The 27,923-nt window shown below is 37.1% G+C and overlaps 2 protein-coding genes across 2 annotated transcripts in view; one reads left to right on the plus strand and one right to left on the minus strand.

Moving 5' to 3' along the window:
- Positions 1 to 2,112: 2,112 nt before the first annotated feature.
- Positions 2,113 to 5,576, minus strand: LOC129377942 (uncharacterized). The gene is made up of 4 exons (XM_055058163.1): positions 5,507 to 5,576; positions 4,943 to 5,251; positions 3,266 to 3,499; positions 2,113 to 2,393 (listed from the first exon to the last, which is right to left on the minus strand). The coding sequence occupies exons 1-4, from the start codon at positions 5,556 to 5,558 to the stop codon at positions 2,266 to 2,268; spliced, it is 723 nt and encodes a 240-aa protein (XP_054914138.1). The 5' UTR covers positions 5,559 to 5,576; the 3' UTR covers positions 2,113 to 2,265.
- A 5,980-nt stretch (positions 5,577 to 11,556) lies between these two features.
- LOC129377969 (telomerase protein component 1-like) overlaps positions 11,557 to 27,923 on the plus strand; it is a 36,825-nt gene continuing 20,458 nt past the window's right edge. The window contains 24 exon segments of the mRNA XM_055058192.1: positions 11,557 to 11,650; positions 13,805 to 14,262; positions 14,955 to 15,140; positions 15,220 to 15,369; positions 16,025 to 16,189; positions 16,272 to 16,409; positions 16,985 to 17,056; positions 17,201 to 17,325; positions 17,790 to 17,947; positions 18,280 to 18,389; positions 18,469 to 18,547; positions 19,389 to 19,578; positions 20,271 to 20,556; positions 21,382 to 21,534; positions 22,781 to 22,849; positions 23,798 to 23,882; positions 23,885 to 23,915; positions 24,000 to 24,074; positions 24,757 to 24,897; positions 24,970 to 25,261; positions 26,057 to 26,178; positions 26,254 to 26,367; positions 26,754 to 26,871; positions 26,996 to 27,184. Coding sequence (XP_054914167.1) covers positions 13,807 to 14,262; positions 14,955 to 15,140; positions 15,220 to 15,369; positions 16,025 to 16,189; positions 16,272 to 16,409; positions 16,985 to 17,056; positions 17,201 to 17,325; positions 17,790 to 17,947; positions 18,280 to 18,389; positions 18,469 to 18,547; positions 19,389 to 19,578; positions 20,271 to 20,556; positions 21,382 to 21,534; positions 22,781 to 22,849; positions 23,798 to 23,882; positions 23,885 to 23,915; positions 24,000 to 24,074; positions 24,757 to 24,897; positions 24,970 to 25,261; positions 26,057 to 26,178; positions 26,254 to 26,367; positions 26,754 to 26,871; positions 26,996 to 27,184 — 3,504 coding nt within the window. The 5' untranslated portion in view covers positions 11,557 to 11,650; positions 13,805 to 13,806.

Consider the following 27,923-nt stretch of genomic DNA (forward strand, 5'->3'; position numbering starts at 1 on the left):
AGTTGTGCCTTTTGGGGTAATAAGAATGTACTGAAGAATTGCCTACTGTGCAATTTGAAAATGCCTGTTTTTCTTTACTCCTGTTTTTCTTTATTCTTAAAAATGCCAAAACTTTACACACTGGAAATCTTTGTCCACTTTTACAAAGGAATCAGACATTGTGATGAGTTGCTTGTGTTAATTGAATTGCATTTTTACCTGATACTTTTTTACTTTCATTTTTACTTCTATTTTCTTGAATATATTTATACATATATATATATATATATATATATATATATATATATATATATATATATATATATTATATATATATATATATATATATATATATATATATATATATATATATTCTGAAATGTTATTTGTCCTTTTGGTGTGTGGATATACATTTTTCAAGCAATACATTGGCATTGCCAAAACAGACATTAATAAAATGCTCTATGTTCACACCCATGAATAAACTTTGTTTGGACTTTATTGTGTGTTTTTTTGGGGGAGGGGGGGTTGCAGGTTCTAGTGTCCCTTATATGGCAGTAGAGTGACAGGAAGGGAGTAAGGTGAGGGGGAAGGGGGAAGGCATGCGGAAGATGCAGTCGAGGACTAAAGGCCTCCAAATGTAGGTCGTGCCATCCCTGCGCTACAGCAGCACATGTTGGAGTTTCTGAAAGCTGAGATCTGTTAAGCGTCATGCAAGATCCATAAATAATTTTCAGTATTTTACCCAGTTTTAGAGAGATATCAATGCAAGCCACTTATTTGATGTCCATATGGCAGAAAATCTGCTTTGTGAATTAAAAATCTTCTGTCATTTATACATCTCTGTAAAAGGTTGTATTTACAGGTGAAGGCCTCTGGGTGGCGCTCTGACCCCGTTCAAGATATGCAGAAAGTTTTGTAACCAGCAGTGCAGCAGTCTTTTTTTTCTTTTTGTCAAATTTGTCATCTGTTTTTAGCAGACATTTTTAAAGTAATCTGCAAACAGCTCTGAACTTTTAGAAGGTGAAGTGAAGCCATTTAGTCTGGAAGTAAATTTAAAGTGAACTCAGATATTAGAGTATTTCTACCTACATGGTTAAGTTTGGGCGAATGTTGCAGCAACATGCTTTTTGCTTTTCTGCTTCAGAAACAGCTTTTCCTCGACATGCAGATTGAGAATTAAACTCTGACTCTAATTTTCACATATTAGTTTCCTGACTAAAACCGAAGGTCACGAGGTGAGATGAGTACGAAACCACATCCTCTGTAAAGAGCAGTGAAGAGACCATGAAACCTTTTTCTCTTTGAGTCCATTAGCAAGACAACTAGATTTTATAAAAATAATCAACCCTCCCAAACTTTTTCTCAAATAACAGTCAAACTTCAGCGAAGCCTCAGAGACTGTCAGTAAAGATTGTTTCTTTGTTTCAGGAAGTAAATAAAAGCAACAAAACTCATAGTTCATCCAAGGCTTAAGGAATCAGACAACATGGCCGCCGGGATGTTGGGTACAGGATGAGGTGGTTTAACTGCAGACAGCGCTTCACTGTAAATATTCAACATTTCTACTTGAATTTGATTTACAAATCAGAATCTGAATAGTGATGATAATCTGATGTATGGAAGAAGAACAGGGCCACATAAAAATAAATAAAACTGACTTTAATGTCAAAATTTTACTTTAAAGTATTTTAAAGATATCAGACTTTAATCCCATAATTCTGTTTTTTCCTCAGAAGTTTGACTGGTTTCAGGGAATTTTCACTTCTTTTCCACATTCTGACTTTTTTGCACCATTTTGAATTTAAATTCAATATTTTCTCAGAATCTACCATGTTTTTCAGAATTATATTTTCTCTGAATTTCTTTTGTTATAGGATTTTAAACCTGCACTTTTACATACGCTGAAAACGTATTCCAAATTTCTTTTGGAGATTTGAGTTCACGATTAAATTTGAATTTAAACAATTTTGATTCTTAGTAAAAACTAAATTTCAACATTTTCTTTACTTTTTCTTTGATGGCCTTAATCTTCTTCCATACAAATAGTGAACTAATAACTAGGATCAATTGCAATGTGTGCGTCATTAAATTGAAATGACTTTTTGGGATTGAATCAATAAACCTGTACCAAACAAATCATAACAGTGAGATCAGACGAGAAAAAGAAAGAAATGCCAAAAAATTGTGTTATAATTGTTACAAAGAAGGAATAATATATAAAAAATTCACAAGTGATTTAGAAAATATATCAGAAAAAGTCATATTTTTTATTCATGTAACCGGTCATTTGTGTTTGTTGAATTTCTCCATGAGGTGGACGGCGATGACGACCAACACCATGACAATCAGACCCACTGAGAAAACCACTTTCTTCACGTAACAAATGGAAAATCCAAGGAGTTCGTCTGCATCTGCAACAGGGAGGCATCAATTCAACCAGAGTGACTAGTTAATTTCTCTAATTTAAGTTTTATCAAGATTTCTATAAATCTAGTCATTTATCTCATGTGCATTTGAAAAATACAACCTGAAGCATCTTGAGAAGTAAATGTATGTAAACATAACCGAGAGTAAAATCGTATTTTCCCACTTTTCCTTGAACACAACTTATATGTGACGGTTTTGTGATTTTTCCTCCTAATAATTTATGTTTTGACTTGGAAATCAAAATGTTTTTTTTCTCCACATTGCAAAATGTTCACACCTTAAACAATTTTATGTTTTCTCACAAACTTCAATGTAATTAAATGGGATTACAAAGTAGTGCAGAATTGCTAGAGGGACTGAAACTCCTTTTTTATAAAAATAATTTGTAAAGAATGTTGTGCTTTTGCATTCGTTTAATCTCTATCATTTAATCTCCACATTTTCTTAAGAGCTGCAATAAAGAGCCAAAATAAGAAGTCCACAAAGGTCATAGACAACCTGTTATGGACGGTTTTCTGGTCAGATAAGATCAAAAATTTACTCTTTTCCTCCTAATGCAAAATGCAAAGTGTGGATTTTTTCCACTTTTTACTTCAGCAGAGAAAATGAATCTGGTCAGAGTTGATGAGAAGGTGGATGGAGTCAAATATAGTACGATAATAATAACAGAAAATCTCTAACTTTGGACTGGGTTGGAAGTTCACCTTCAATTGGTCCAGTCAAAGTCCATGCACTGAACTTTGCTATAACTTGACAAAATGCAAAAAGGGTAGGAAAACTTTATCTTGTTGTGAATCTCAAACTTACCGGCATTCTTCGGACAAAGGTGATCAATCTCGTTGTTTCTCCATCCAGCTGACCTGGTTGCTATGGTTACAGACGATGGATGAACCGGACAGGAAGACCTTGAGGGAAGCACCAGATTTGGTGACCTTTGATCCCTCTCCCCCCTCTTGAAGGCAGGTTTTGATGGTAGGTCTGAAAGTGCTGCTGATGTCGGTGCCGTCGGCGGTGCAGGTCGCTGTGACGTTACAGGAGGAAGAGTCGCCGGACACGGAGTCAACGGTCAGATCGACCGGACCCACCGGATCTACGGAGAACCGATAGGAAAAATTGGAGCAAAGCAAAACACAGAAACACAGAAAATAAAGACAATGAAGCCTTTTCTTTGCATGTCAGCAAAGCAAACTCACCAATTCAAAATGTTTATTTAATTCATTTAGTCTAAATTGAACATGACACATGTTACATAAACAAAAGGTTTTGAATGAAAAGTAGAAGTTTGAAGAAAAAACGTCCTAGTCAATTATCTACACCAAAAGCAACTCATGACTCAAACTACTGTCCAAAGAAACCAGAGACAAAAATTGCAGACCTCCACAAGACTGGAAAGGGGCTGCAGGGGAATTGCCAAGCAGCTTGATGAAAAAGATGAACTCTGCAAGACGTAACCTCATAGCGTATCGGTGATCCCCAGAAAGGTGAGGAATCAGTCCAGAACTACTCAGGAGGAGCTGGTCAATGACCTGAAGAGCTGGCACCAATGTTTCCAATAATCCACCAAGATAGCATAGCTTAAAATCATGCATGGCAGGAGGTTCCCCCTGCTTGAATCAGCGCACGTCCAGGTCCGTCGTAAGTTTGCCCATGACTATTGGAATATGCAGAGGAGTCGTGGGAGGAAGTTATGTGGTCAGATGAGACCAAAATAGAAATTATTGGTCTTAATTCCACTCGCTGTGTTTGGAGGACGAAGAATGATGAGTACCATCCCCAAAACACTGAAGCGATGGCTGGGTCTACCAACATGAGAATGACCCAAAACACAGAACCAGAAGTGGCTCTGTAAGAAGCATATGAAAGTTCTGGAGTGGCCCAGCCTCCCCAGACCTAAACCCAATAGAAAATCTTTGGAGAAGCTCAAACTCCGTGTTTCTCAGCGACAGCCCAGAAACCTGACTGATCCAGAGAAGATCTGTGTGGAGGAATGGGCCAAAATCCCTGCAGCGATGTGAGCAAACCTGGTGAAAAACTACAGGAAACGATTGAAGCTGCAAACAAAGGTCACTGTTCCAAATATTAACATTTATTTTCACAAATGTTCAAATACTTATTTGCAGCAGTAACACAAATATGTGATTAAAACGTCTTCCATTTTGATTTCCGGGTTTTTTTAGATTATGTCTCTCATAGTGGACTTTCACCTAAGATGGAAATTTCAGACCAGTCCATAATTTCTAAGTGGGAGAACTTGCAAAGTCGCTCAACTACGTATTTTCCTCACTGCAGCTTTACGTCAACTCAACGCAGAAGTAAAGGAAAATATTACTTCAGATTCATCTGAGGACATTTTCCTTTGCGTTATGTATCTACATTGATCAGGAAGTTGACGCCCCCTGATTCCTGAGCAGGGCAAGAACCGCCAGACAATAAATGCTGTCAAAACTACAACATGGCATAACAAAAACAAGTGTTAGAGACAGAAACATTTTTCTTTCTTTCAAAGTATAAATTTTGTATTAAAATGTCCTACCTTGAACTGTGACGTTGTATCCAGTTAGTACTTTTTCTGAAGCTGCTATTACTACCGCCGTATAAAGTCCACTGTCAGATTTTTGGAGGTTTTTTAGTTTTATGGAGAATCTCTTTTCCAAAAGGTCTATTCTCGTACCATAAAAATTACCCAGGTTTGATTTTCCATGTGGGAAGAAAGACACCAGCACATCATCTGTGGCAAATTTCCATAAAAGGAGATGATAGTTTTTGGGAACCTCCACTTCTGAGACGTTGAGAAAAACATCGCCACCCGTCCGCACAAACACTGAAGCGAAAGCATCAGTTCCTGTAAAACACAGATACATAACAACTTAAGTTTAGGACTGTGTGTTTCATTTTAATGTCAGAAATGTTTGAGGAATCCTGTGAACAAAATGGCAGGTTTACATTCAAGATTTATATAAATAGTTTTCATCTGAAAAATACATTTCTAGGTTCCACAATGTTGGTTGAACAACTTAAAACCTATCAGATGAATGAAGCTGGTTTTTCCACACTTTTTTATTCTACTTTGCATTTATTGTATTTTATTATTTCCTACCTGGTTCATTATTGATGATCAGAAGAGCCAGTATCAGAGACAAAGACATCATCAACTCCTTCTGTGTAAGTCTCTCTTCATGTCTCAACAAACTGTTGAGCAGGAAACAACATCGACCCTCATCATGGTGGGAAGTGTCACCTTTGAGCTCTTCCTGTCCAAGACGCGTTCAGTCAGTTATGTCCTGACTGAACGCGTCTAAACACAAACCGATTGTTCTTGACAGGCATATTAGATTTTTTTTAAATCTGTGCATCAGGAGGCCTGCTTGTGTCCCTCAGTAGTAATATTTAGCTAAAATATAATAATTTAGCAAAATAAACTGGTCTACAACCGTGATCAGAAATCAGTATGAAACGTCACAATTCAAGGTGGGTTTTCAACATTTGAGACATTTTCAAGAACCTAAATTCAACCATCATCTGTTGCCATACCTACCAGATCAGTGAGACCCAAAAGTTTTTGGGTCAAGTTTTATATCTTGTGTCAAGTTTAACACTGTAATGAAATGAAGTAATTTGTATATTAAATTTAAATCACCTTCAATAATCTACTGTTTTTCTCTTAGCTAAAAGTTCTACTCATCCCATTTCCAAGCTGAAAAATATGCATTTACAAAAATCTTTTTTTCATTGTTTTGTTGAAATTTTCACAAAATTGTATGTAACAATTTTCATTTTGACTAAACAGAATAATTATTCAAGATATCAGTAATGTCATTCTGACTACTCAGAGTGTTATAGATATCTGAAATAGAAAAAAAAGTAAAGGTGACTCCAATTCATTTCGATATCTTAAAAGAAAATTTGTTCTCTCTAATTTAGTTTTGTTTAATCATTATTTGCTTTGAAGATGTCTGAAATGTATTTTTGCACCAGTTGAATATACATATCCCATCAAAATGCATCTTATACATTTATGGTGTCATTCAAGATATCTTTAATCAGAATTATGACTAAATAAGCATGATGCAGGTAAGAGGAACTGTCTGAGCATGTAATGTTAGAGACAAATATTGAAATCTGAGCTACAGAGAGAGATGGTTAAGGAGATATCGCAGAGGAATGTAGGTGATATAATTTTCAAAGCCATGATAAGTATCAATATTTTTATTATTGTAAAAGCGCAACAGGTATTTATGAGAAAATATGTATTACAGTTGTTGTTATTCACCCTCCAATCCAGAAGGTGGCGACCACAATGCCTTACCGCCTGCAAAAAACGCGAGAAGAAAATTCTGTTTGTTTGTATGGAGAGCTACCCAGGCTCTTTCGAGTTATCTCTGTGATTCTTTTAACCTATTGAGGCAACTTTTCATTCATTAAATAATCTAAGTTGTTCTGGAAAAGCAACTTTATAAGCGTGGTGGTGACCTCAGAAGAAGCAGTTTTAACGTCGAACAGAACGGGACCGGACCCGGTGAGCCGGTACCGTTAAAGCTCCGGTGCAAAGAGGTTCGTTTTTCTGCATTGAGATAACAGCGAGTGTTTTTGACGTTTCCGTAGGAAATTGTTTGTGTTGTTTTAAGGAGCAGTTCATCTAAACATCCGCGCCAGCTCAGTTGTTGATCCATAGTTTTATTACAGTTGTAGCTCAACATGCTAACTCTTCTAAAGTGGGCGTGTCAGTCCTAAATACTCCTCCTTTTTTAAAAAAACTAATTTCATATCAATAATAGACAACTTATTATGTCTATGACCTATTATTGTTGTTGTTAAGCACATAATTTTGAAGCATGTTATTTAATGTTGCCTTTTATGTGTTTTTTTTTAATTATATAATAAAAAGTTGAGACTTGTAGTTTAAAAAAATGCTGAAAAGTGTTGAAAATAAAACAGCAGTGATGGTCGAACCTGCTGGATGAATGTAGCTGACCTGCTGACCCTAAATGCCGCCTTCACTTAAACGTGACAATAACGACAATCTATGTTTTTCTATGTTGAATATTTATTTTTTGCAATTTAAATATGTTAAATGTTTTGTAATCTATATATTCAAGTGTATTTGTTTTATCTAGCATCAGACTCGACCTCATTGTGACAAGATGCTGCTGCTCTTTTCTCTGATTGTGTTTGTAATTCTAATTCTTCTGGACAATGTTCAAGGTAAATGATTATCTTATTTGTTTTTGTTTAGCTTCTTAAGTCAACAGTGTTTTTCTTAACAATAAAAAACATTTGATATGTTCGTACAATAAACAAATAAAAACAAACTGAGTCACAAACTAATAGGATAAAGAGTTAATAAATTCAGTTTTGTTTTAAAGCCTTTTGTTGTGTTTCGCAGGTGCTGGGATTGATATTTCTGTGCAGACTGGAGGAGATTTGCTTCTTAATGTCACCGTTCTGAAGAAGTTTCACCTTTTTTACTGGCAGTTCAATTCAAAAGACACATTAGTGGTGTTTGATTCCAGTGGCAAACCGACAGTGGAGAAGAACTACACTGGAAGAATTGAACTTTCTGGAGATGAAAGATCTGTGAAATTAAAGAATCTACAAAATCTGACAGTGGCGTTTACTCTGCATGGGGTTTAGGAGACAAAAAGGAGCTGCTGGAAGAATACAACGTTACAGTTAAAGGTAGGTTTTAAAGAAAACATGCTATGAGAATTCAAAACCCAAATATGTGCAATCTGCAGAACAATCCTATCAGATTCATTTTGCTTTAATGTTTTAAAAACTTCTGTTAATAATTTGATTGTAGCCATAGCACCCAGGTCAGCAATGATCCTGTTCCAGATCTGGAAGCAAGACTGAGGAGTAAAAGCATTTTTGGTTTAAACCAGTTGGAAAATGTATTGCTGCTTAGTAACATAACCTCTGTTCTCCACCAGACATTTTCAGATCAAATTAGAACAGGAATATTAAACTATTTATGTCTCCACAAGTTTATCTGTGTTTCTGCTTTAGCTCACCTGAATCCAATGAGTAGGTTTTTGGTAGGACTCTGCAGAATTTGCGTCCATCCTGATCAGATTATTCAGCTGCTGAAATCAGGCGGATTGGACATCGAGACATTACTGGGTTTAGATCATGTTGGATCTGTTTTCTTATATTCTCTTGTTTTTTCTTTTTAGGGTCTGCAAACCATGATGCTGTTGCTGTTCTTGCTGTAGCTCTTCTCCCTTATCTTGTTAGTGGGGCAGCAGTTGGTCCAGCAGCAGTTGTTATTGCTGCTGGTTTTGCTGTATGGTGCTGTAGAAAGAAGGTAAGTCCATATATGTCATTATTGCATCATAAAGAGAAATAATAATGCAAATGCATGTCAGGGACACCAAGATGTGGGTCTGGATCATAGTTCAGTGAATATAATGATTTAATCCTGCGGTTAAAAGTCTTGTTTCTTCTTCATTTAATTATATCCTAGTTAGCAATGCCATTATTAATGCTAACTGATAAAATTGTCAACATTTCTGTCCCCAGTGCAAGTCCTCAGCTACTTCCCAAGACCAGAAAGGACCTGTATGTTTTTCAGTGAGCTCTGGATCAACTTCTCCAACCATTCTGCCTCTTTCTAACAACAGAGCTCCCCGCCTCATTTCTGAGGATCAGGTCAATCTCCTAATGGAGGAAAACTCTGCAGATTTACCAAAAGCTGCAGAGAAAACCACAGACTTAGCCTGAAGTTGAACAAGCACACTTCCCAGCTCCCTTTCTTCACTCTCTGCTGCGGTTCAGTTATCTTTCCACAGCTCCTGCCCTCATCCATCCATCTACCCTTGTTCCTAGTGGGGTTGGGAGGTACTGGTGTTTATCTCCAGCTAATGTTCCAGTCTGTTGCAGGGCTCCTGTCCTTGTGAACGCCAGAAATTAGTTTTTCTGTAACTTTCGTTTTTTTCTTTGCCTTTAGCATAGCTGTAGCAAACCAGCAATATTTGTTAACAGAACGAAGATCATTCTCTCGACTCTTATTGGTATTTTCTGACCGGGAAGTTGAAGTCAGAGAACCTTAATATGTATTTTTTTTTTTGCATTATTTTATTTTTTTGTCGTAAATTTTCTCATTAAACTGTAAGGAAATGTTGGTAGTTAAAACATCATAAAAATTACCAACTTAAGCTTTAATGTTTCAGTATTTTTTTATGATGATCAAAAATGTATTTTTCTGATGAAATGTTTTAGCTACTGACCTGCTGTGCCTTTTGGAGAAAATGTGAACATACAGAAAATTGTTTACATGCTAAATTATAAACATTTTCTGCTGTACTGTGCAATTTTTAAATGTTTGTCTGATGTCTGTACTTTATTATTTGTAAATCTTCTCTTTCTTTAAAATGCAAAAAATTGCACAGAACATGAAATATGTTTGTTTTACTTCATTTTAACTGATAAGCTCAAACATCAGTATTTGACTGTTTTGTATTTTTTTACCAAATACTTTTTTACTTGGAAGTATTTTCTCAAGTTATTCCTCTTCTAAGTAAAATGTATTATGTGTGTAATATGAAGAGAAGGTTGTGCACTTGAAGCTTTACAATAATAACAGGTTGACTGTTGGTATGGGGATATACTGTTTTTTCAATCATCATTGCCAAAGAAGTAAAGCATTAATGAATTGTTTTTCTTCAGTGTTGACATCTATGAATAAACTAATTTGTTTTAAAGGACTTGAGCTCGAAGTTTTGTTTGTGTGGGTTAGTGTTTGCTAACAAGCTGAGATGTGTTCACCATATGCAAGTTTTCTAAATAGTTTTCAGGATTCTATTCAGGTTTTAATGAGATATGAATGCCACATAAATGAATGCTTTTTTAGAAAATGTAGGCACAGTCCTGCCAATTTCACCAACAATCTCAGAAATTTTCTATTAAAAAAACTTACAAATTTCTGAATTTGAAATGTCAAATTTGCTTGAAAAAACTTACATTTTTGATTTTTCAAACTCAAATTCCCTTGTTCTAGAAAATTTCTGAGATTCTCAAAATTGCAGTTTTTTCCTAGTAATTTTTCAACTTTAGAAACTCAGAAATGTAATTGTTTTTTTAAGTGTTTTGGTTATAATTTATTACTTTTTTCTATCTTTAGGCACTGATGGGGTAATTCCAGTTCCTTTATTTTCCCCTTGAATTGGTTTTAGGGCGTCAGATGTAAAAAAAGGACTTTTACTAAATGAAAACAATATGTGGGCTACGGAAGCTCAGATGGGTCAAAACAAGATTCCAGTGGACATTTGTCCATCTGAGCATTTATAACTTTATTCGAACGAGCATTTTATAAATTTACGAATCTGTATGTGTTTGGTTGTTAGCAAAGCGCAGCTTAGAAAATGTAAATCACAGCCAGTTATAAATAAATACAGCTCAATCACTGCATACGCTTCTTAACAATCCGCCGGTGGAAGACTCGGACAGAAGTGATGGCAAGATGGTGTGGGAGGAGTTTTCCGGGGGTTTTTGTTATGTTTTCTTTTTTTTTTTTGGGCGGATCTGGTTTCAAAACATGTCGAATTATACACGTCTGTGCTATAATCTATTAAATAAATAGTATTGGGTTCTGGAAGTAATTTGTCCGACCATAGCAGAGATACAGGGAAAGGCCAAAAAATGATAATTTAAGTGAAAATGTATTTCACCTAAATCTAAGATGGTCGTATATAAAAACCTGTAACTATTAAATAAACCATATTAAAGAATAAAAATAAATTGATACTGAATAGTGCCTGGAAGTTCTCTTTCCTTCACACATTTAATCAAAGTAAACCTTTTTTAGTAAGTTATCAATATATTTCATAGGGGAAAAAACATATTTTTCTAAAAGATAAAAAAAAAGTAGTCTTTGATCACTCTATTAATGTGCTGCTATAAAGATGCATAAATCATAAAATTACCAACAACAATAACAATAATAACAATATGGTATGTAAGTGATCATAACATGCTGATTAACCTGACTTTATTAATTACTTTATGTAAATCTGAAAGAAGACACTCAGGTTAACCCCGTCCACCCGGACCGGGTGGGCGGAGTTATGGTGCGCACCTAAGCAACGTATGACGTAGCAAAGCTAATTGCGTCACCAGACCCTTCTACTTCTGGTTTTTAGAATACTAAACTACAGCTGGACTCCTGTGGAAAACATAATTTGTGTCCAGATATTTTAGATTAGAGTCCGTCCTCTTCAAGTGGAGCTTGATTCTTCGGTGTTTGGTGAGTTTCCTGTTGTCGGCTGACCGCCACGCCTTATTTATTCTGTTCATTGGTTTCAAATGCAAAGTGATTATGATGTGAAGCACTGGATGCATCTGAAACTTAGTTGTGTGTTTGAGAATCTTGTTCGACTCCCGAAATCATTCTATGCTTGCAGAAAGTCAACTTTTAAAAACAGGTTGTGCAGGGTGGGCAATCCTGGTCCTGCAGGGCCGGAGTCCTGCTCTCTTAGATTCTCCCTGTTCCAACACACTTCAACCAAACGGCTGAGTCACCTCCTCAGTGCAGTCAGGTTCTCCAGAACCTGCTAATGACCTCATTATTTGACTCAGGTGTGTTGAAGTAGAGACGCATCTAAAAGCTGCAGGATTTGGCCTGAAGTTGCCCACCCCTATAAAAAATCTCTTTTTTAGGCTTAAATTAATAATTTTATTGCTCAAAAGGTTAACTGTTTGTCCAATCAGCAGAAATAATGCAGCAGAGCTGAGATTTGGAGGAGTGGCTCCTTCTTCTTCTTCTTTTTGTTTTCTGGCAGTTGTCAAACAACTTTTAGGTGCGTTACGGCCACCTTCCAGACTGTAGTATGGACCAGATGTATAACCACTATAATCTTTCCATAATACCTGTCCTCCTAAGAAAGCTGAATATGCTGTTGAATACTACATCTTCAGACGACTTTGTAACACATTTCTAATATCCAATTTAGTTTTATTCCTATTTAACTCTTTGATTAACATCTATCTTTTGAGTATATCTATTATATTCTAAAAATATATGCTGTATTGTTTCTGACTTTCACAATATCTACGCAAGGAGTGGCTCCAATCACCTTTGACCTCTTTAAACACATTCAGTCACAAAACCTTATTGGGATTTCCTGTTATTACCAACACAAAGTAGTGGGAATTTGTGAAGGAAAAATGCTGATGGCTTTCTAAATGTTTATTTACAAATCCAAAAGGGAGTGACTTGCATTTTGTTCAGGCTCCTGATTTAATGCTTTGCAGACGCATATTTAGCTGCACGTCACCAACCTTGTGTATCTACAACCAAAACTATTGCTTTTATTTTGCTAAACACCTCAGTTTCAGTCAAACAATTTGGATTTTATTTGTGAAACCAAGACAATTTTATTTGTTTAGCCCTAACATTCATACAAAGAGTTTATCAAAGTGCTTACTGGAAACCTAGAAGAACAGAATAGACACAAACTTAATCAAAAACAAAAATAAAACCCATAAACAGAAAAGCTTACAAAGCAAGAAATATAAACTTTACAATTAAAGAAAATAAAAGTAAACGTATGGAATAAAGTTGCAGTAACAATGTTTTCAAACCTCAAAGGCACTTTAGTCCCTTACATCATGTTTTAATGTTATTTTCTCATCAAAAACGTACCTGGAGTTTGCTTAAATTTCTTGAGAAATCCTTGAATCTTCATGGCAACCATTCAGCGGTACAAAACGCCTGGGTGAACTTGGCTCCACCCTCGAGTTGTAGCTCCTCCTGAGCTGCAGTTTGCAAGCTTCTGAGCTTTTGGCTCACAGAGTCCATCCCCACTCAGCCCCTTCAGACTAGCCAGCAGCAATTAGCAAACACCTGGTGGAAATGCTGAGCTCATTATAGGTGCTACTTTTAGTGACGACTTTCTGAAGGTAGTTTCAGAAAGAGCTGGAGTTTTTAAAGGGACAGAGGCCCAATTTCAAAGGATTAAATCACAAAGTAATTTTTTTTAAGTCATATTTGACATAGAGCATTTTTATAACAACTGAAGGTAACATTGTTACTTGATTGTGTTATAAATTGGTGCAATGTGCCTGGAAAACACATAACACTGCCCCTTTAAGAAGGTTGGGGTAGAATATCAAGACTGCAGAAGAAGAGTTTAATTGACTGGTGAAATTTAGCCATTTTGTGTCCATTTGTCATGTTGCTGTGCAGGTTAACCCTCATCTTATTACATTTTCTGCAAAGAAGTTGGGAAACTGATTGCAGGCCCTGATAGAGTGAAGTTCAGATGCTACAGTCACAGGAGGGACTATTAACCTGCTAACTGTGGCAAACAAGGCGCGGACATCGATAGTCTTGGTATTTGCACCAATGTTTGTGGGAGTAAGGACATGTAAATGCTTTACTCTTTGTGTCTCTCTGCAGAAATGAAGGCGCTGGCCTTGCAGCAGCTGAATGCGGCTTCAGGAAGTCAGACCTCCAACTATTGCCCTCCAAGTTTGGAGAATAAAATTTTATCCCAGGTGTCACCGATGACATCGTCGCTGTTTCATCCTTCCTCCCTTCTGTCTCTTCAGCCAACCAGCCTGTCCTCCACCTCTTCTTCTTCTCTGCTCTCCTCCTCTTCCTCCAGCAGTTCTCCTCTCCTCAGCACCCAGAACAAAATCCTCTCCTCTGGGTATCAGAGTCGTACTTCTACCTTCACCTCCACTGTCGCCTCCAACGTTCTGGTTTCCTCATCGCTGACCGGGGGTTCTCTGCTGAATCGCTTCGCTGGTCCTCCTTCATTCCTGAAACAAGATGGAGAAAAGAGAAATGATGCAAAAGAAGAAGAGGAGGAAATATCAGAAGAGATGCAATCGTCCTTTGAAGAAACAAGCGTGGTACAGAAAAAAAACTCTATTTCTTATTTAGAAATTCTAACTGTACTATAAATCAGCCTAATGATTTGTGTTTTAGTTCACTTACATTATTTATAATTTCAGAATTATAAAGGTGAAAAACATACATTCTAAAAATTGTTTTCTTCTATTGTTTACATACATTTTCTTTAGTCGTAGGTAGAATCACTGCAAAAAACACAAATCTTACCAACTTTTTGGTCTATTTTCTATTGCAAACTCTTCAGCAAGAAACAGAGGCTTGTAGTAATACTTCTTTACTTCTTATAACTTCTTAATATCAATAGAAAAAGTTCTATTAGTAGCAGATTATTTCACTCATCACATAATAAACATGTTTTGTTTTTTAGTTTAAATAACCTGCAGGGTAACTAGTAATTTTTTCTTTGTCCTTAAATGTTATAATTTAATTAACTTACAACCAGTTTTTAAAGACATGGTAATTTTTGCAAAGACCTCTGCCTTTGTAAAAACTAATAATATATTTATTCTGGCATTTATCAACTTGAACCAATCTCAATAATTCTAACTGACTTAAATAAGGAAAAATTCGCCTGAATATAATTGTTGAGAAAAGTTTGTTCTTTCTACAAAATGTTTGTAATTATCTTGATTAAACTCTAGAATAATTGAAAATGTGCTCTGAAGCATTGAGTTCTGTGTTTCGTCAGCAGCTGGATGAAGACAACATTTTGTCTGAGGATGAAAACGATGAAGACGACCCTGAGGTCGCCACGGAGACGCCAGTCATAGAAATGGACAACCTGAAACCTGATGACGCCGTCGCCGTCAGACAGGAAGAGTTTCCTGAACTGGACAGAGGAAACAAAACCACTTTAGAAAAGCTGAAAGACAAAAAGGTCTTATTTTTAATCTAAGAACAAAAACAAAGTTGTCACCTTTGACCCCTGGGTGCTGATTCCTGTCTGTGTCGTTCAGTACCTCCTGCTGAACGCCGTCTGCTGCTCTCTGGTCAATAAGAGCAAATCTCCAGGCCAGCCGGACTGGAACTCGGAGGACAGCGTTTGGACCCAAATCACTGCGCTGGCCAAGGATGTTTCTGATCGAGACCCGGAGTTCCTTCTTAAGGTCGGTCTTTGTACAGTTTGTTGACTTTTGTAACCTATTAAATGACATCCATTTAATAGACCTGTGGGTGATATAAAACATGTTTAAAACATGTTTTTTTGCACAAAATCATTCTTGGTAATGGCATTTAGTCTGCTCAGGTTTGTGTATTTTGAGCTTTTTTAGGGCTTCTTGTCACTTTAAATCCAAATAAGCTGCCCAACTCAAAATTTACACGTGAAAATGGCTCCAAAAAATGCTCAATTATACATCCACACACCTTTGGAAAGCAGAAGTGGAGCCTCCTGCACAACCAACAAGAATAAAACCAGCTGACCAAATGTACTGGAGGTCTGCCTGGGTTGCTAGGTAATGTGTTGGGGTTGCTAGGTAACATGCTCAGTGCCCATTGAATGTGAATCAACACATTTTTGAAACGGCTCATTTTCCATAACCAAAAACCATTTATTGCCAAAAAAGAAGCTGTTTTTTTTTCTCTGTTTTTAAAAGTAGTTGAAACCCAAATGGAAGTATAAAAACATGCAAAATAAAAATTTTGCATAATAGGTCTCCTTTAAGATCAAAGGTCAACGTCATTGCCACAAATAGTGATTATAGGGTTTGTGATGCATATCGTGATATCAATCTGTGCGTTCGCTCTGCGTTTCCTGTCCAGGTTGCCGTTTACACCAGGCAAGAATTAAACATCAGGATCACCACAAACTTTTTATTGGCTCTGGCCGCCAATCTGGACCCCACCAAGCCGCACTTCCGCAGATATTTCTGCGCTGCCGTGCAGCTGCCCTCCGATTGGCTGGAAATAGTCAGAATCTATTCTACAGTAAGTCTGAGTCAGCATCAGTTTCTCCATCCATCCTCCACTTCTTCATTTCTAACTGAACATACTGATTACCCTCTTCCAGTGCTTCACGCAGCGCCTTCCGACGTGTCTGAAGAAGGCGATGGTCGACAAGTTCAAGCAGTTCAGCGAGTACCAGCTGGCCAAGTACAACACGCGGAAACACCGCTGCAAACACAGCCGGAAGAAACCGAAAGGAAAGGTAGACGACTTACTTTAATAAAGGAGAAGGTGCCAGCTTTGTACTTGGAGAAAACTGTATGTTATGACGGATATAGTGTGGCTAAAAATCTGTCTAAAATCTAATTGATTTCTACACTAAAGGTGACCTATTATGCTTCCTTGAACAGGTTAGAATAGATCTCTCCTCGTTACAAAACATGTAGTGCTTTATTTTTTTTTATATACAAAATCCTACTTGGATAATTAGATTTCAGTCTGGTCAGTCCTGCCTATTTTGAGCTGTTTTAGGGACTCTGCCACTTTAAATCCAAATAAGCTACTTAACAACCAGGAGTTATTTGGAACGGCTCACTTTCCAAATACCCAAAAAATGTAACTTACTATTTTTGTTTGTTGTTTTTTCAAAGTTCTGTGATTGTTTTTTAGATGCAGTTGAGACCTAAATGGAGGCATAAAATGTGTGAAAAATTTAAATTTTTATAATAGGTCCCCTTTAACGGAGTTGACTTGTTTCTGTAACTCATCAGTGGACCGTCCTCCACTGGTTCAGCTCTCTGGTTTCAGTATTTTTATTTAAAATTTTTTTTTTTCCAGAAACCATCTGAATCAGACCTCGAACGATGGGCCAAATTTCTCAAATCTGGCCCGGAAATGCTGAAGAGATTTGTAAGTTACCACTTTGTTTACTTTTTACTGTAACTGCAGCAAATCATAGATGGAAAGTAAAATAACATTTCCGCAGTTTGATTAATATTAATTGTTGCAGTTCCAACACTAGCAGATGTTTTTTTATTTTTTATTTATGCTCAGTTCCAGATGGAGGGCAGCAGAGAGGTGGTGGACAAAAAGCAGAGCGAGTTCAGCATAAAGAAGCTGATCAAGAAGCTTCACATTAAAGAACCTGCTGAATTTGTTATGGCAATCCTGGGGAAAAAGTAAGACGCTCGCATCCTGATGGTGAAGCCTGACACCCAGAGACTGTTGCATTGCACAGCTGATTTAATTTTGGAGTTGATGAATGAGCCAGATAACTTCAAGTTTGCACTGAAATCCCAAAAACCTTAGAGGTTCTTATTTGAGTCCTAGTTTGCATGTTTAGCGTTTAAATTACTAACTGAGTATTTACTGGAGCTGAAACAAAGTGTACTTTATATTTATGAACTTTGTTTGGTATGAATCTGTATTAAACTTAGGTTATAGTTATTTTGCATTTAGCTTTTTGGGAACTATTTTAGAATTTAGTCCAAACCAACCTAAAACAACTCAATAAGCCGAAACCTAAAAAGTTGCTATCGGTGATATTTTTATTTATTTGCCCCTTTTTAAGGTGAAATATTTAAAATAGATGTTGAGAGTAGCAGAAAACCGTCTTAAAGTCTTTGTGTCTGGCTTTCTGCAGGTACCCCAGTGATGCGAAGGCGTTCACCCGCAGTGGAATAAAAGGCGTGTGGGAGCCGGACAGAGCCGGGAGCCGCATGAAGCTCAAAGAGCCGCAGACGTGGGAACGGCTGGTCAGTCTGGAGGGCAACAAGGCCGCCACCTGGCAGAAGCTCATAGGTCTGAAAGTGAAACCCAAACTCATCCATTGTTGGCGTCAACTAGTTTATCATAAAAGGAGAACAAAAGATTAATCAAATTGTTTGTTCCAGGGCTGGGAAATAAATCGGTTTTATTGATTAATCAACTTTTTTTTGGCTTTTGAGGATTTAAAATTTGGAAAATCCTGAATTTTTTTAAGGGGGGTTTCCACAGCTCATGGTGATATCGGCAAGCCCTGTGGCGGCCATCTTGGAATAAGATTTTTCAAAAGTTAAATCTCAGAAATACAATTTGATTAAAATCTAATTTGACGCTCAGCCCTGGAAGAAATGTTTGTTTCTCCTGTTCAGACAGCGGATCTCTGCCGTTCATGGCCATGTTGAGGAACCTGAGGAACATGATCACTACAGGAATCAGTGAGGCTCATCACAAAAAGATCCTGCACAGGCTGACCAATCAGGTGCGACACGTTCTGACGAGCCACAGATCTGTTGAATTAAAAACATGTCTCTGATGTTGATGTTTGGATGTTTTCGCAGAAAGCAGTCATTCAGAGCCGCCAGTTTCCTTTCAGATTCCTCGCTGCTTACAAAGTCATCCTGGAGCTTCGTACTTTAGGTAAGACGCATCATAAATATGAAGAACTAAAACTTCAAAAAATGTTGTTAAATACAACACATGGCCAAAAACAGTTACCACCTTTGTTTAATTTAATTGGGGCTGAAACAATTAATATAGTATTAAATAAAAGTAAAAGAACAACACACAGCACACTGAAAGCAGTAATTAAGCCAAAACTGTACAAAAAATATATACGTTTTTGCATTTAAGATTAAATTAAACATTTGTCTGTAAATATGTTTTATCCAGAAATCCCAAAGCGACATTTTTAGCTTCACCTGGTTCAAATTCTGCAAAAATAAATTCTTAAGCACCATTTGCTGTGCAGTTATTAATCAACAAATTAGTTGACAGTATTTTATTTCGTTTTTGCTACAGATGATGAAGCGTACACTGAAAAAGTTCTATGTTGTAGTATTTCAGGCACTATCAGTTTTTTTTCTAATTTTAAAAATTAAATGAATTGTTTGCTTGTTTGCAACAATCTGAAGAATGTGCCATTTTTTTCATCTGATTAATCATCAGAATAATTGATAGAATATTTGATTACTAAAATAAATTTATGTCTTATGTAAACAAACCAAAACAATCTTCTAATGAAAACCTTTTAAAATAGATGCATCTATTACGCAGTTTTTATTTTAACTTTAGTTATCATGTTCTTTTTTTTGTCTTTTATTTTTAAAGAATGTAAGTGTGTGGGTTTGCACGTACAAAGCCACCAGTTTATTTTGGCGTTTAGTTTTTTACAAGTTGCTCATGAATTTGGTTTAGATACAGAACATAATATGCAACATTAAAGATTGAAAAGACCTAACCCCCCCCCCTCTCCGTTTAGCCTCTGCCTCCCAGAAAGTGATCCCACCTGCCAAAGAAATCCTGTTGAGCATCCTGAAGAAAGTTCCCAAGAGTCCGCGCTGCCGCCATGATTGGGAGACGTGTAAGAAGGGGAGGATAAAGCTGACGCTTGGCGTGCCGTTCATCTATCGGCTGTACAAGAACAAGAAGGCCCAGCTTCTAAAAGCCAAGTAAAATTAGATTATAACTGTAAAAGTTTCACATGAGTGATACTAGTGATGAAACGATTAATTGTGATTAATTGTAACTATTTTGATCAATTGTGATTAATTGGATTTAGTATGATTAACTGATTATTGCAAAAATCTTAACTAATTTAGTAATTGATTAATTGTTAATTGGAGTACACAGACTCTACTCAAGTCCTCACTAAAGGTCATTTAATGAAAGTACAACACACTCAGAGCAGTAATTAAGCCAAGGCTGTTATAAAAAAAACATTTTGTTTTCTACATGGTAATAAAAAAACATTTGTAAATATTTTCTACCCAGAATTCCCAAGTAGTAAAGTTTTTGCTCTACTTGGTCCAAATTCTTTGAAAATAAAAATTGAAATTTGATGTTAGAAGTATTTCTTTAGCTACAAATGATACAGCATACACATATTCTGTTATTGCATTTTAGGCAATAAAATGTTTATTTCCTTCTTTAAAAAAAGAATAGAACTGTTTTAATGTATTTTTGATATTGAAAATTTGCAGAATATGCCAGTTTTTATTCAAATCAGTTATTAGATCAATCAGTTATTACAATAATTATTAGATCCAGTCCTAAATCTGCATTTCAAATATTATATTTGTGTCAAAAATTAACATTAAAACTGATATAGTTGAAACATGATCTTTTAACTTGTGTTTTTAAGTCAGAGGCTTTACAGCGTCGACCTGTTGGACCGCTACCGCAAAGCTCTGGATAAGGCCGTCCAGATCTCCTGCAACTACAACGTGCCTCCGCTACCTGGCAACACCGTCCTCTTTGTCTTCGCCCATTCATGGAACGACGAGTCCTGGAGCAGGAAGCAGGACTTCTGCATCCCCCCGAACCTGGAGGAACTGGACAAACCGAAGGAAGAAAAAGAAAAAAAAGAAGATAATGGCAAGACGAAGCGTAGGAAAGAAGAGGAAGAGCACGACCCTCTCACACCGACTGTGAGTGACTTTTGGTTTTACAATAACCTGATTTACGATGGAAATTTATAAGAATTTATCAATACCGATTCCATTATCAATTTTGCTTTTCGTTTCGATGTTCAATTTTCATCGAATTAGGAAGCAAACTCTTTAATTCAAAATATGCACCATGATGTAGTCCATTAAAACACATTTAGAACTTGGTAAACAATCAGAAGTCCTCTGGAAAATGAACATTTTAACATGAAATGCAACTTCATAAATATGTTGCAAGTTATTGAATCTGACTGTAAATGTTATTGTGAGATGGAGATTATTCATTCAGTATGTAGTTAACATTAATACGATAAGCAGGATGCGGAGAAGTTTCACGTACACAGCAGGAAACTCTCGAAGCTAAATCTGCATTTCAAATATTTCAAATATTAGCAGGAAACTCTCGAAGCTCCGCCCCCTTGAATCATCACTGTTGCTAAGCTACTTAGCAAACATTTTACATTGTACAAATCGGTCGCAGGCTGTCTGGTCAACTATTTGAGGATATTGGAGGTATTTCTTCTTTTTGTTGTGATTAAAGTGCGGAGCATATTGCAACCGAACCTTTATCGTCTTTTTTGTGAAATATAAACATATCTTGGAGCGCTTCCGCCGCGACGCCATCTTGGATATTTTCTAAAGTAAACTACGGAACGTGCACTATACGTCGTCACGCAAATACGTCACACATTACGATGTTATCAACAAGCCGAATCGCTTTAAGGAAGCAGCTTTACGATTCAAAGTGACCGAATGACTTGAGAATCGGTTCAGTGAGGGTTTTTTCGTGTTCATGAACTACTGCAGATGACGGAGGTGTCGGCTCTGCTCGCTGTGATGATCAAGAACAGATCGGAAAACTGCCGGCTCTTCAGGACCTCTGACAGCGGCAACGACGAAGTGGAGCTGCGATCCGACGTCCTGCTGGAAGACGCCCGAACTCTGGCCAAAGAAATGGAGGTCAGGATGTTTGGTGCTTCCGTTATCGTGAAATCTGAGATGTAGCATTAAGAAAACTCTGACCTGGAGAGAAGATTCCAGTTAGCGAAGTGGGGAATCGTGATAATATTACTGAAATAATCAGTGTTGTGAGATTAATTTCTATTGTATATCGATAGTAACGGTAGTTTGGTTTCCTGCCCAATGGGGGAGCTCTAGGAAACTACACAGAGGAACGAGTTCGAATAAGAGTAGTTCATGTTGTTAGCTCATGCTCCAGCTAAATAAAAGAAGTACGGTGATTACTTCTCCTAGTATTAGACTAGTTGTTAATTTGAGTATACACAACGAGAACAAACAACATAATTAGAGCAGTTATTAAGCCAACATATATACATTTTCTGTTTAAGGTATACAAAATGTATATGTTGTAAACACATTCTACCCAGAATGTCTCATGTATCATGGTTGTAGCTTCACCTAGTTCAAATTCTGGACATAAATTCTCTTAAGCACCTTTTTTATCCAAATGTCAATGGTTTAATCCAGAAATTCAGCAAAAGATGAGCCTTGCACTGTCATGATGCTAAATCAAGCAGAAATGTCTGGGTTTTTTTTTACTGCAGGTGCATCCTTTGCTAATGCTAAAGGAATGCTATATTATTGCAATAAAATGTTTAAGAGGAATTTAATAATTTATTTGCGTCTTCATTTGTATTTCTAATATTGTGTAAATATTTTTTATTCAATTAATTGTCAGAATAATTGATAAAATAATCGATTACTAAAACAATTACTAGTTACAGGCATATTTGCATGCATAAAAGGTGAAAGTTTAAAACTTTTCCTGTAATTACATGGAATAAAAAGCTGTCCTATGATTGAAAATAGTAATTATGAAACAGCTGTTGCAGAAGAAATAACTAAATTAGGGTGAAGTAAAGAAATGCTTTTATTGCATTTGAAGCAATAGAAGGCTTTATAAAAGGAGCTGAATTATTCCTTTTTTTCTATTTGTAAAAGTGGCTTAAGTACATAAATAAAAAGTCTGCCTTTTTTATTTTAACCAGTTAGTCGATTAATGGTCTGAATAATCAATTGCAAAAATAATTGTTAGTTCCAGTCCTGCAGATAATTGAAAATTGAAGATACTTTTATACCAACAGTCATTAAATCCATAAGTTTGGTGCCAGTTTATCCATCGATTGCACAGATGTCTTGTTGCGCTGTTAGAGGTAACGATGTTGTATGGACACTTCTTTTGCAGGAATCGACCAATAGACAAGGAAACATGGATACCAGCTTTTTCTACAAGCTGTTTACCGAGAAAAACAAGGTATGTGCTATTCAAAGTACAGAACAGAAGAAAATAACACTGTATACACAAAAATAGTACAGATATTAAAGTTCTGAAAGGAGCCAAATGTTTTTAATGGTTTTTTTATACAGATTTTGATTTAGATTACAGTTAAAATGTTTTTGGTCATGATTTAAAGGGGACCTATTATGCAAAACTCACATTTTGCAAATGTTTATATTTTCATTTGGGTTTTTACTGCTTCTAGAAACACAAAATAAAGAAACACGCGGCTCTTTTTGACAATAAGTTAATGTCGTTTCGTGTGTGGAAAATGTGCCGTTTTAAAAACCACCAGAATGTAATTTCACAAATCAGCAGGCGCTGCCCTGTTACCTAGCTCAGCTTACACGTTACCTAGCAATCCAAGCAGATTTGGTCAGATTTGGTTTTATCAATGTATTTGGCTCATGGAAAAAGACAAATGTTTTGTTTTTTATTCACCATCTAAACTGCATTCTTACTGGTTGTGCAGGAGGCTTCACTTCTGCTTTTCAAAGATTTATAGATCTGTCTGCAGCCATTTTCACATGGGGGCGGGGAGTGGCCAGTAGGCAGTTATTTGGATTTAGTGACAAGATGCACTAAAAGAGCTCACTTTGAAAATAGGCAGAAATCTCATTATATAAGGTTGATTTCCTGTAAAATATACAATAAAAAATGTTTCATAGACCTATCATAACTTGTTCAATGAACATAGAGAATCACCTTTAATAAAACCAATAGCTCTTCTGAAATACTTACTTACACATGCAAAAATGTTATTAAAAATCAAAGCTCCTGTTAACTTTGATGCCAGTTTATCTGCAGTTCTAGCCTGATGCAGTAATCTGGCATAATTTATACAGCAGCTTCAGGTCTGACTGTATGTTTGTAGCCAGAATTTAATTCTGAATAAAGTCAGAGCTAAATACTCCTTCTTCCTAGGTGGATAACATCATCACAATCGCACACTGTTGGCTGGAAAATGAACTTGTTTGGGCCATCAAGAACTATAAAAGCAAGAACAAAAAGCTCTCAGTGTCAATATCTTCCTGTCTGACAGGTATTTTTTTCATGCACCATTCTGCATTGATTTCCGTTTCTGAAGCTGTGTGGGTTCGAACTCATCCTGTACTGCTGTGTGCAGCCCTGTTCAACTCTCAGAGGAACCTCTTGACAGAAACCATGTGGTGCTGAGAGGCTTCAGTGAGCAAATCTTGAGGTAAAAATGGAGAAAAGTTTAGATCCAAAAGCAAATGAGGCAAATTTGAAAACCTTGTTACACCCGCTTCCACCCAAGAATGTATTCCACAGTTTTTCATGGAAACAAAAAGTTTATTTTATTCTAATCTCCGCTAATGAGCTTAATAGGTTATTGTTAGCTTAGCACTTTTGCTAACTTTGAAAACGTTAGCACTTAGCTTCGCTTTAATTCATTTTGCCAGATGCATTCTTAAGCACCAATTTACTTGCCTGGCTTTTTTGTAAACTTTCATTTGAATAAAGTTTGACAAAAATGTTTTGAGATTTTTGTTTTGACTGTTCAGATTTCTTCAAGTAGATAGCCGTTTATGTTCATGCTCTTATTTTGAAGTAGAGGGTCTGTCTATGCAGCAGTTACTTTTCCTTTCCTAATCCTTTTTTTTCTTTTGACCCCAATATCTTTATTTTTCAAACCAGAAACATTCAGAAACAATTTAAAACACTCTATGTAGAGAACAAGATGTAAACATAAATACAATATCTGAGGGCATTGCAGAACATGTAAATGCCCTCATTGAAGTGCAAAAATGCCCTCATTGATGCGCTTCAGTGCAACTAATATTTATGAATAGTTCTTTTGGGTTAATACCATTAAACAGTTGAAGGTTGCTCACCAAAGTAAACATTATTTAAATTACCAGATTTGTGGCAGAGCGAGGATCTTCCAGGCTGCTGGATCATGTCGAGCATTTAGACAAACTGTACAACATCCCACCACCAACTGGAGTCAAAGAACCACAGACTTCAAACATTGTTTCAGTGCCAGCCGCCCCGAAGCTCAGGTAAAGTTTCTCAACTGATTTAGCGGTTAAAGTTGGTGTTGACTCGATATTTACTGTTCCTGCTGCTCCTAGATGGAGAGGAGTTCGGGTGTTCATCTCCTCCACCTTCAGAGACATGCACGCCGAACGGGACGTCCTGGTGCGTTGCGTCTTCCCCGAACTCCGTCGCCGCGCCGCCGCCCACTGCCTCCACCTGCAGGAAGTGGAGCTTCGCTGGGGCGTGACGGAGGAGGAGTCGGAGCGGGCCGCGGCGCTGTGTCTGTCGGAGGTGTGTCGCAGCCAGATGCTGGTGGCGATCCTGGGGGAGAGGTACGGCCAGGTTCCCCCCAGACCTATTCTTCCAGACCTGCCGCAGTACAGCTGGGTACGGCTTGTCATACCAACACTTTTTATAGACGCGTTGCATGTTATCGATTACATCCTGGATTACATCCGGAGGACAAAAAGGCCATTTCTTTTTACTTGCTATCTATCGCCGTGCTGCTGCAGTAGAACAATTCTGTTAATGAAATGAAACCTGGAGATGTTGGCGTTTGTAATTTAGTTTAGTGCCCCACAGGGAAGGGAAAACAATGCAGAAAAACATCTAAAGGACTCAGAATGAGTTGTATTCTTCTTTTTTCTCACTCTTTGTGTCGGCTATCCTAACGCACAGGCCTGTTGCTGTAGCAACTGACTGACAACAGCGCCACTTCATTCAACACCAAAAAACACGGAAACATTTCTCGCACAACATTCAGTTTTATATTTTCAGGCTTGATGTTTATTTTGCAATTAAGTGATTTGTCTCAACAAAGCGGTGGATGATTAGCTAATTGTAACATCTGCTCTACTATTGAGCTGTCAGAGTTGGGATGTAGGTCATCTTTTCATTTTAAATGAACTGAAACACAAATTCTGCAGCACATCTACATGTTAAGGTTGTCAAAGTCAAGCTAGCATAATGCTACCTTGCTATTTCTTAATTAAAACTTTTTCCTGATCTTGTTATTTAGTTGTCACAGTGTTGGCAAGTAGAAAAACACTGCTTCCCTTTTTTCTACATCCGGTGTAGTCATCGTCTGCTAGCAGCTCTTGCATACATGACGTCACGCTGCAACGTGTCTATAGTTTGAATTTTTGTCTAAAGCAGATAAATAACGGTATTTTTAAAATGCAGCTGGCTTCTGCTCCAGCTGGTCTCTCCATCACAGAGATGGAGATCCGTCAGTTCCAGGCTCTTTACCCAGACACCGTTCAGCAACGAATGTTCTGCTACTTCAGAGATCCAAGCATCGTCAAGTAAGCAGAAAACATCAGTCGTTCAGCCTCGTTTGCTTCACTTTTAACCGCTCTTCATTCCCGTTTTGCGTCCAGATCAGTTCCGGTGGCTTGGAGATCCGATTTTGCCGCCGAATCAAAAGACGCTGAGGAGAAACTTTCTTCTCTGAAGAAAAGACTCCTGGATGGCGGAGTTAAAATCACTGAAAAGTGAGTCCAATCACATACAGAGCTGACGTAAATTAAGTGAATGACATAAAACATATTTTAATGAGAAGCATGCGAGAAAAACAAATCGAACCAAAACATTTGTTTTAAACTGTTATTTTTATATGAGCTACAGACAATTTTAAAGAGCTGAATCATTTGATGCTAGATGAATTCCTTGTGACCCATTTTATGCATAAATTCTTTTTTTACCTAAAAGTATTGTACATTCAAATAACACAAATTTGAAGTATGTTTGTTTAGAAAACGGTTAATAATTTAAAACTTAAGAGACAAAAATCAACCATCAAGATAATGAGTGTTTGTTGTGAAAATGGGTAAGAAAGAACTTTCCTAGCACCTTTTTACACTCTCTCTGTGTCTCATAGTTACTCATGTATGTGGGCCGGCGTTGTGGAGGGGAAGCCATACGTGAGAAAGCTGGAGGACTTTGGGAAAGCTGTGCTGGAAGACCTCTGGTTGGCTGTTAAGAAGCTGTTTGTTGAGGTAAATAATTGATAATATATCCACTTTCTAGTTTCTTTCAATGTACATTTGAGCAAGGCATTCGTCTAACGATGTTAGTGCATGACTGTAAATGTGGCTCTAGTGTAAATCTTATTTTTTGCAGGAGGATGTGGAGGCAGAGATGGCTTTGGAGGTTTCTGAGCAGGAGGTCCACCAGGGGGCGCTGCAGAGGCAGTTCTTCGGCAGGACAAAGCTGCTGTCAAGTGCTGTGGAGACGGTGGAGCGGGTCCGAAACAAGGGAGGAATGGTGATGATAGAAGGAGGATCTGGAGAGGGGAAAACTGTCTTCATGGTAAATTTACATCCAGATTATGTTAAGAGGCCTGGGGCAGAATTACAAACAGCTTATGAAGACATGGTGCTGACAATAAAATATCAATATTTGTGGATCCATTTAATGCTTTCAAAGGCTATTTGAGTTGCATTTTCTCTTCTTGGCAATTTCCTGTCTGATTAAATAAAGTCAACTAGTTCAAGGCCCAAAATAAAGAAAACCTTGAAGGTGACCTATTATGCTTCCACAGTTTATGAGCTGTACAGAACATGTTCGTTACTTTTTCTGCACAAAATGATTCTTAGAGGATGAAAATTTAGTCTACTCAGTTCTGCTTATTTTGAAATGAAAATGGCTGCAAGCTGATGCGCAGTTGTATAACCATACTTCTTTGAAAAGCAGAAGTGGAGCCTCCTGTGCAACCAACAAGAATGCAGCAAGTTGTAGGTCAACAATAAAACCAGCTGAACAAACATGCAGGGGCTCAGCTTGGGTTGCTAGGTAACGGTGCAGTGACCGTTCAGTATGACCCAACAATCAGGAGGTTTTTGAAACGGCTTATTTTCCACACACAAAAAGCATCAACTTATTGTCAAAAAACAACCTCTCAGTATTATTTTGTTTCTATTTTATTCTATGATTGATCAACTTCTTAGACATTCAGCATAAGTGTAAACTTGAAGCCAGTCATTTTTCAGTAAAATGATTTATTTCAAGGGGAAATGTATCGTAGTTGTTTGTCTTTGTCACTGTTAAG

Source organism: Poeciliopsis prolifica, unplaced genomic scaffold (assembly GCF_027474105.1).
Source record: "Poeciliopsis prolifica strain line A6 unplaced genomic scaffold, Auburn_PproV2 SCAFFOLD050, whole genome shotgun sequence".
NCBI classification, from domain to species: domain Eukaryota; kingdom Metazoa; phylum Chordata; class Actinopteri; order Cyprinodontiformes; family Poeciliidae; genus Poeciliopsis; species Poeciliopsis prolifica.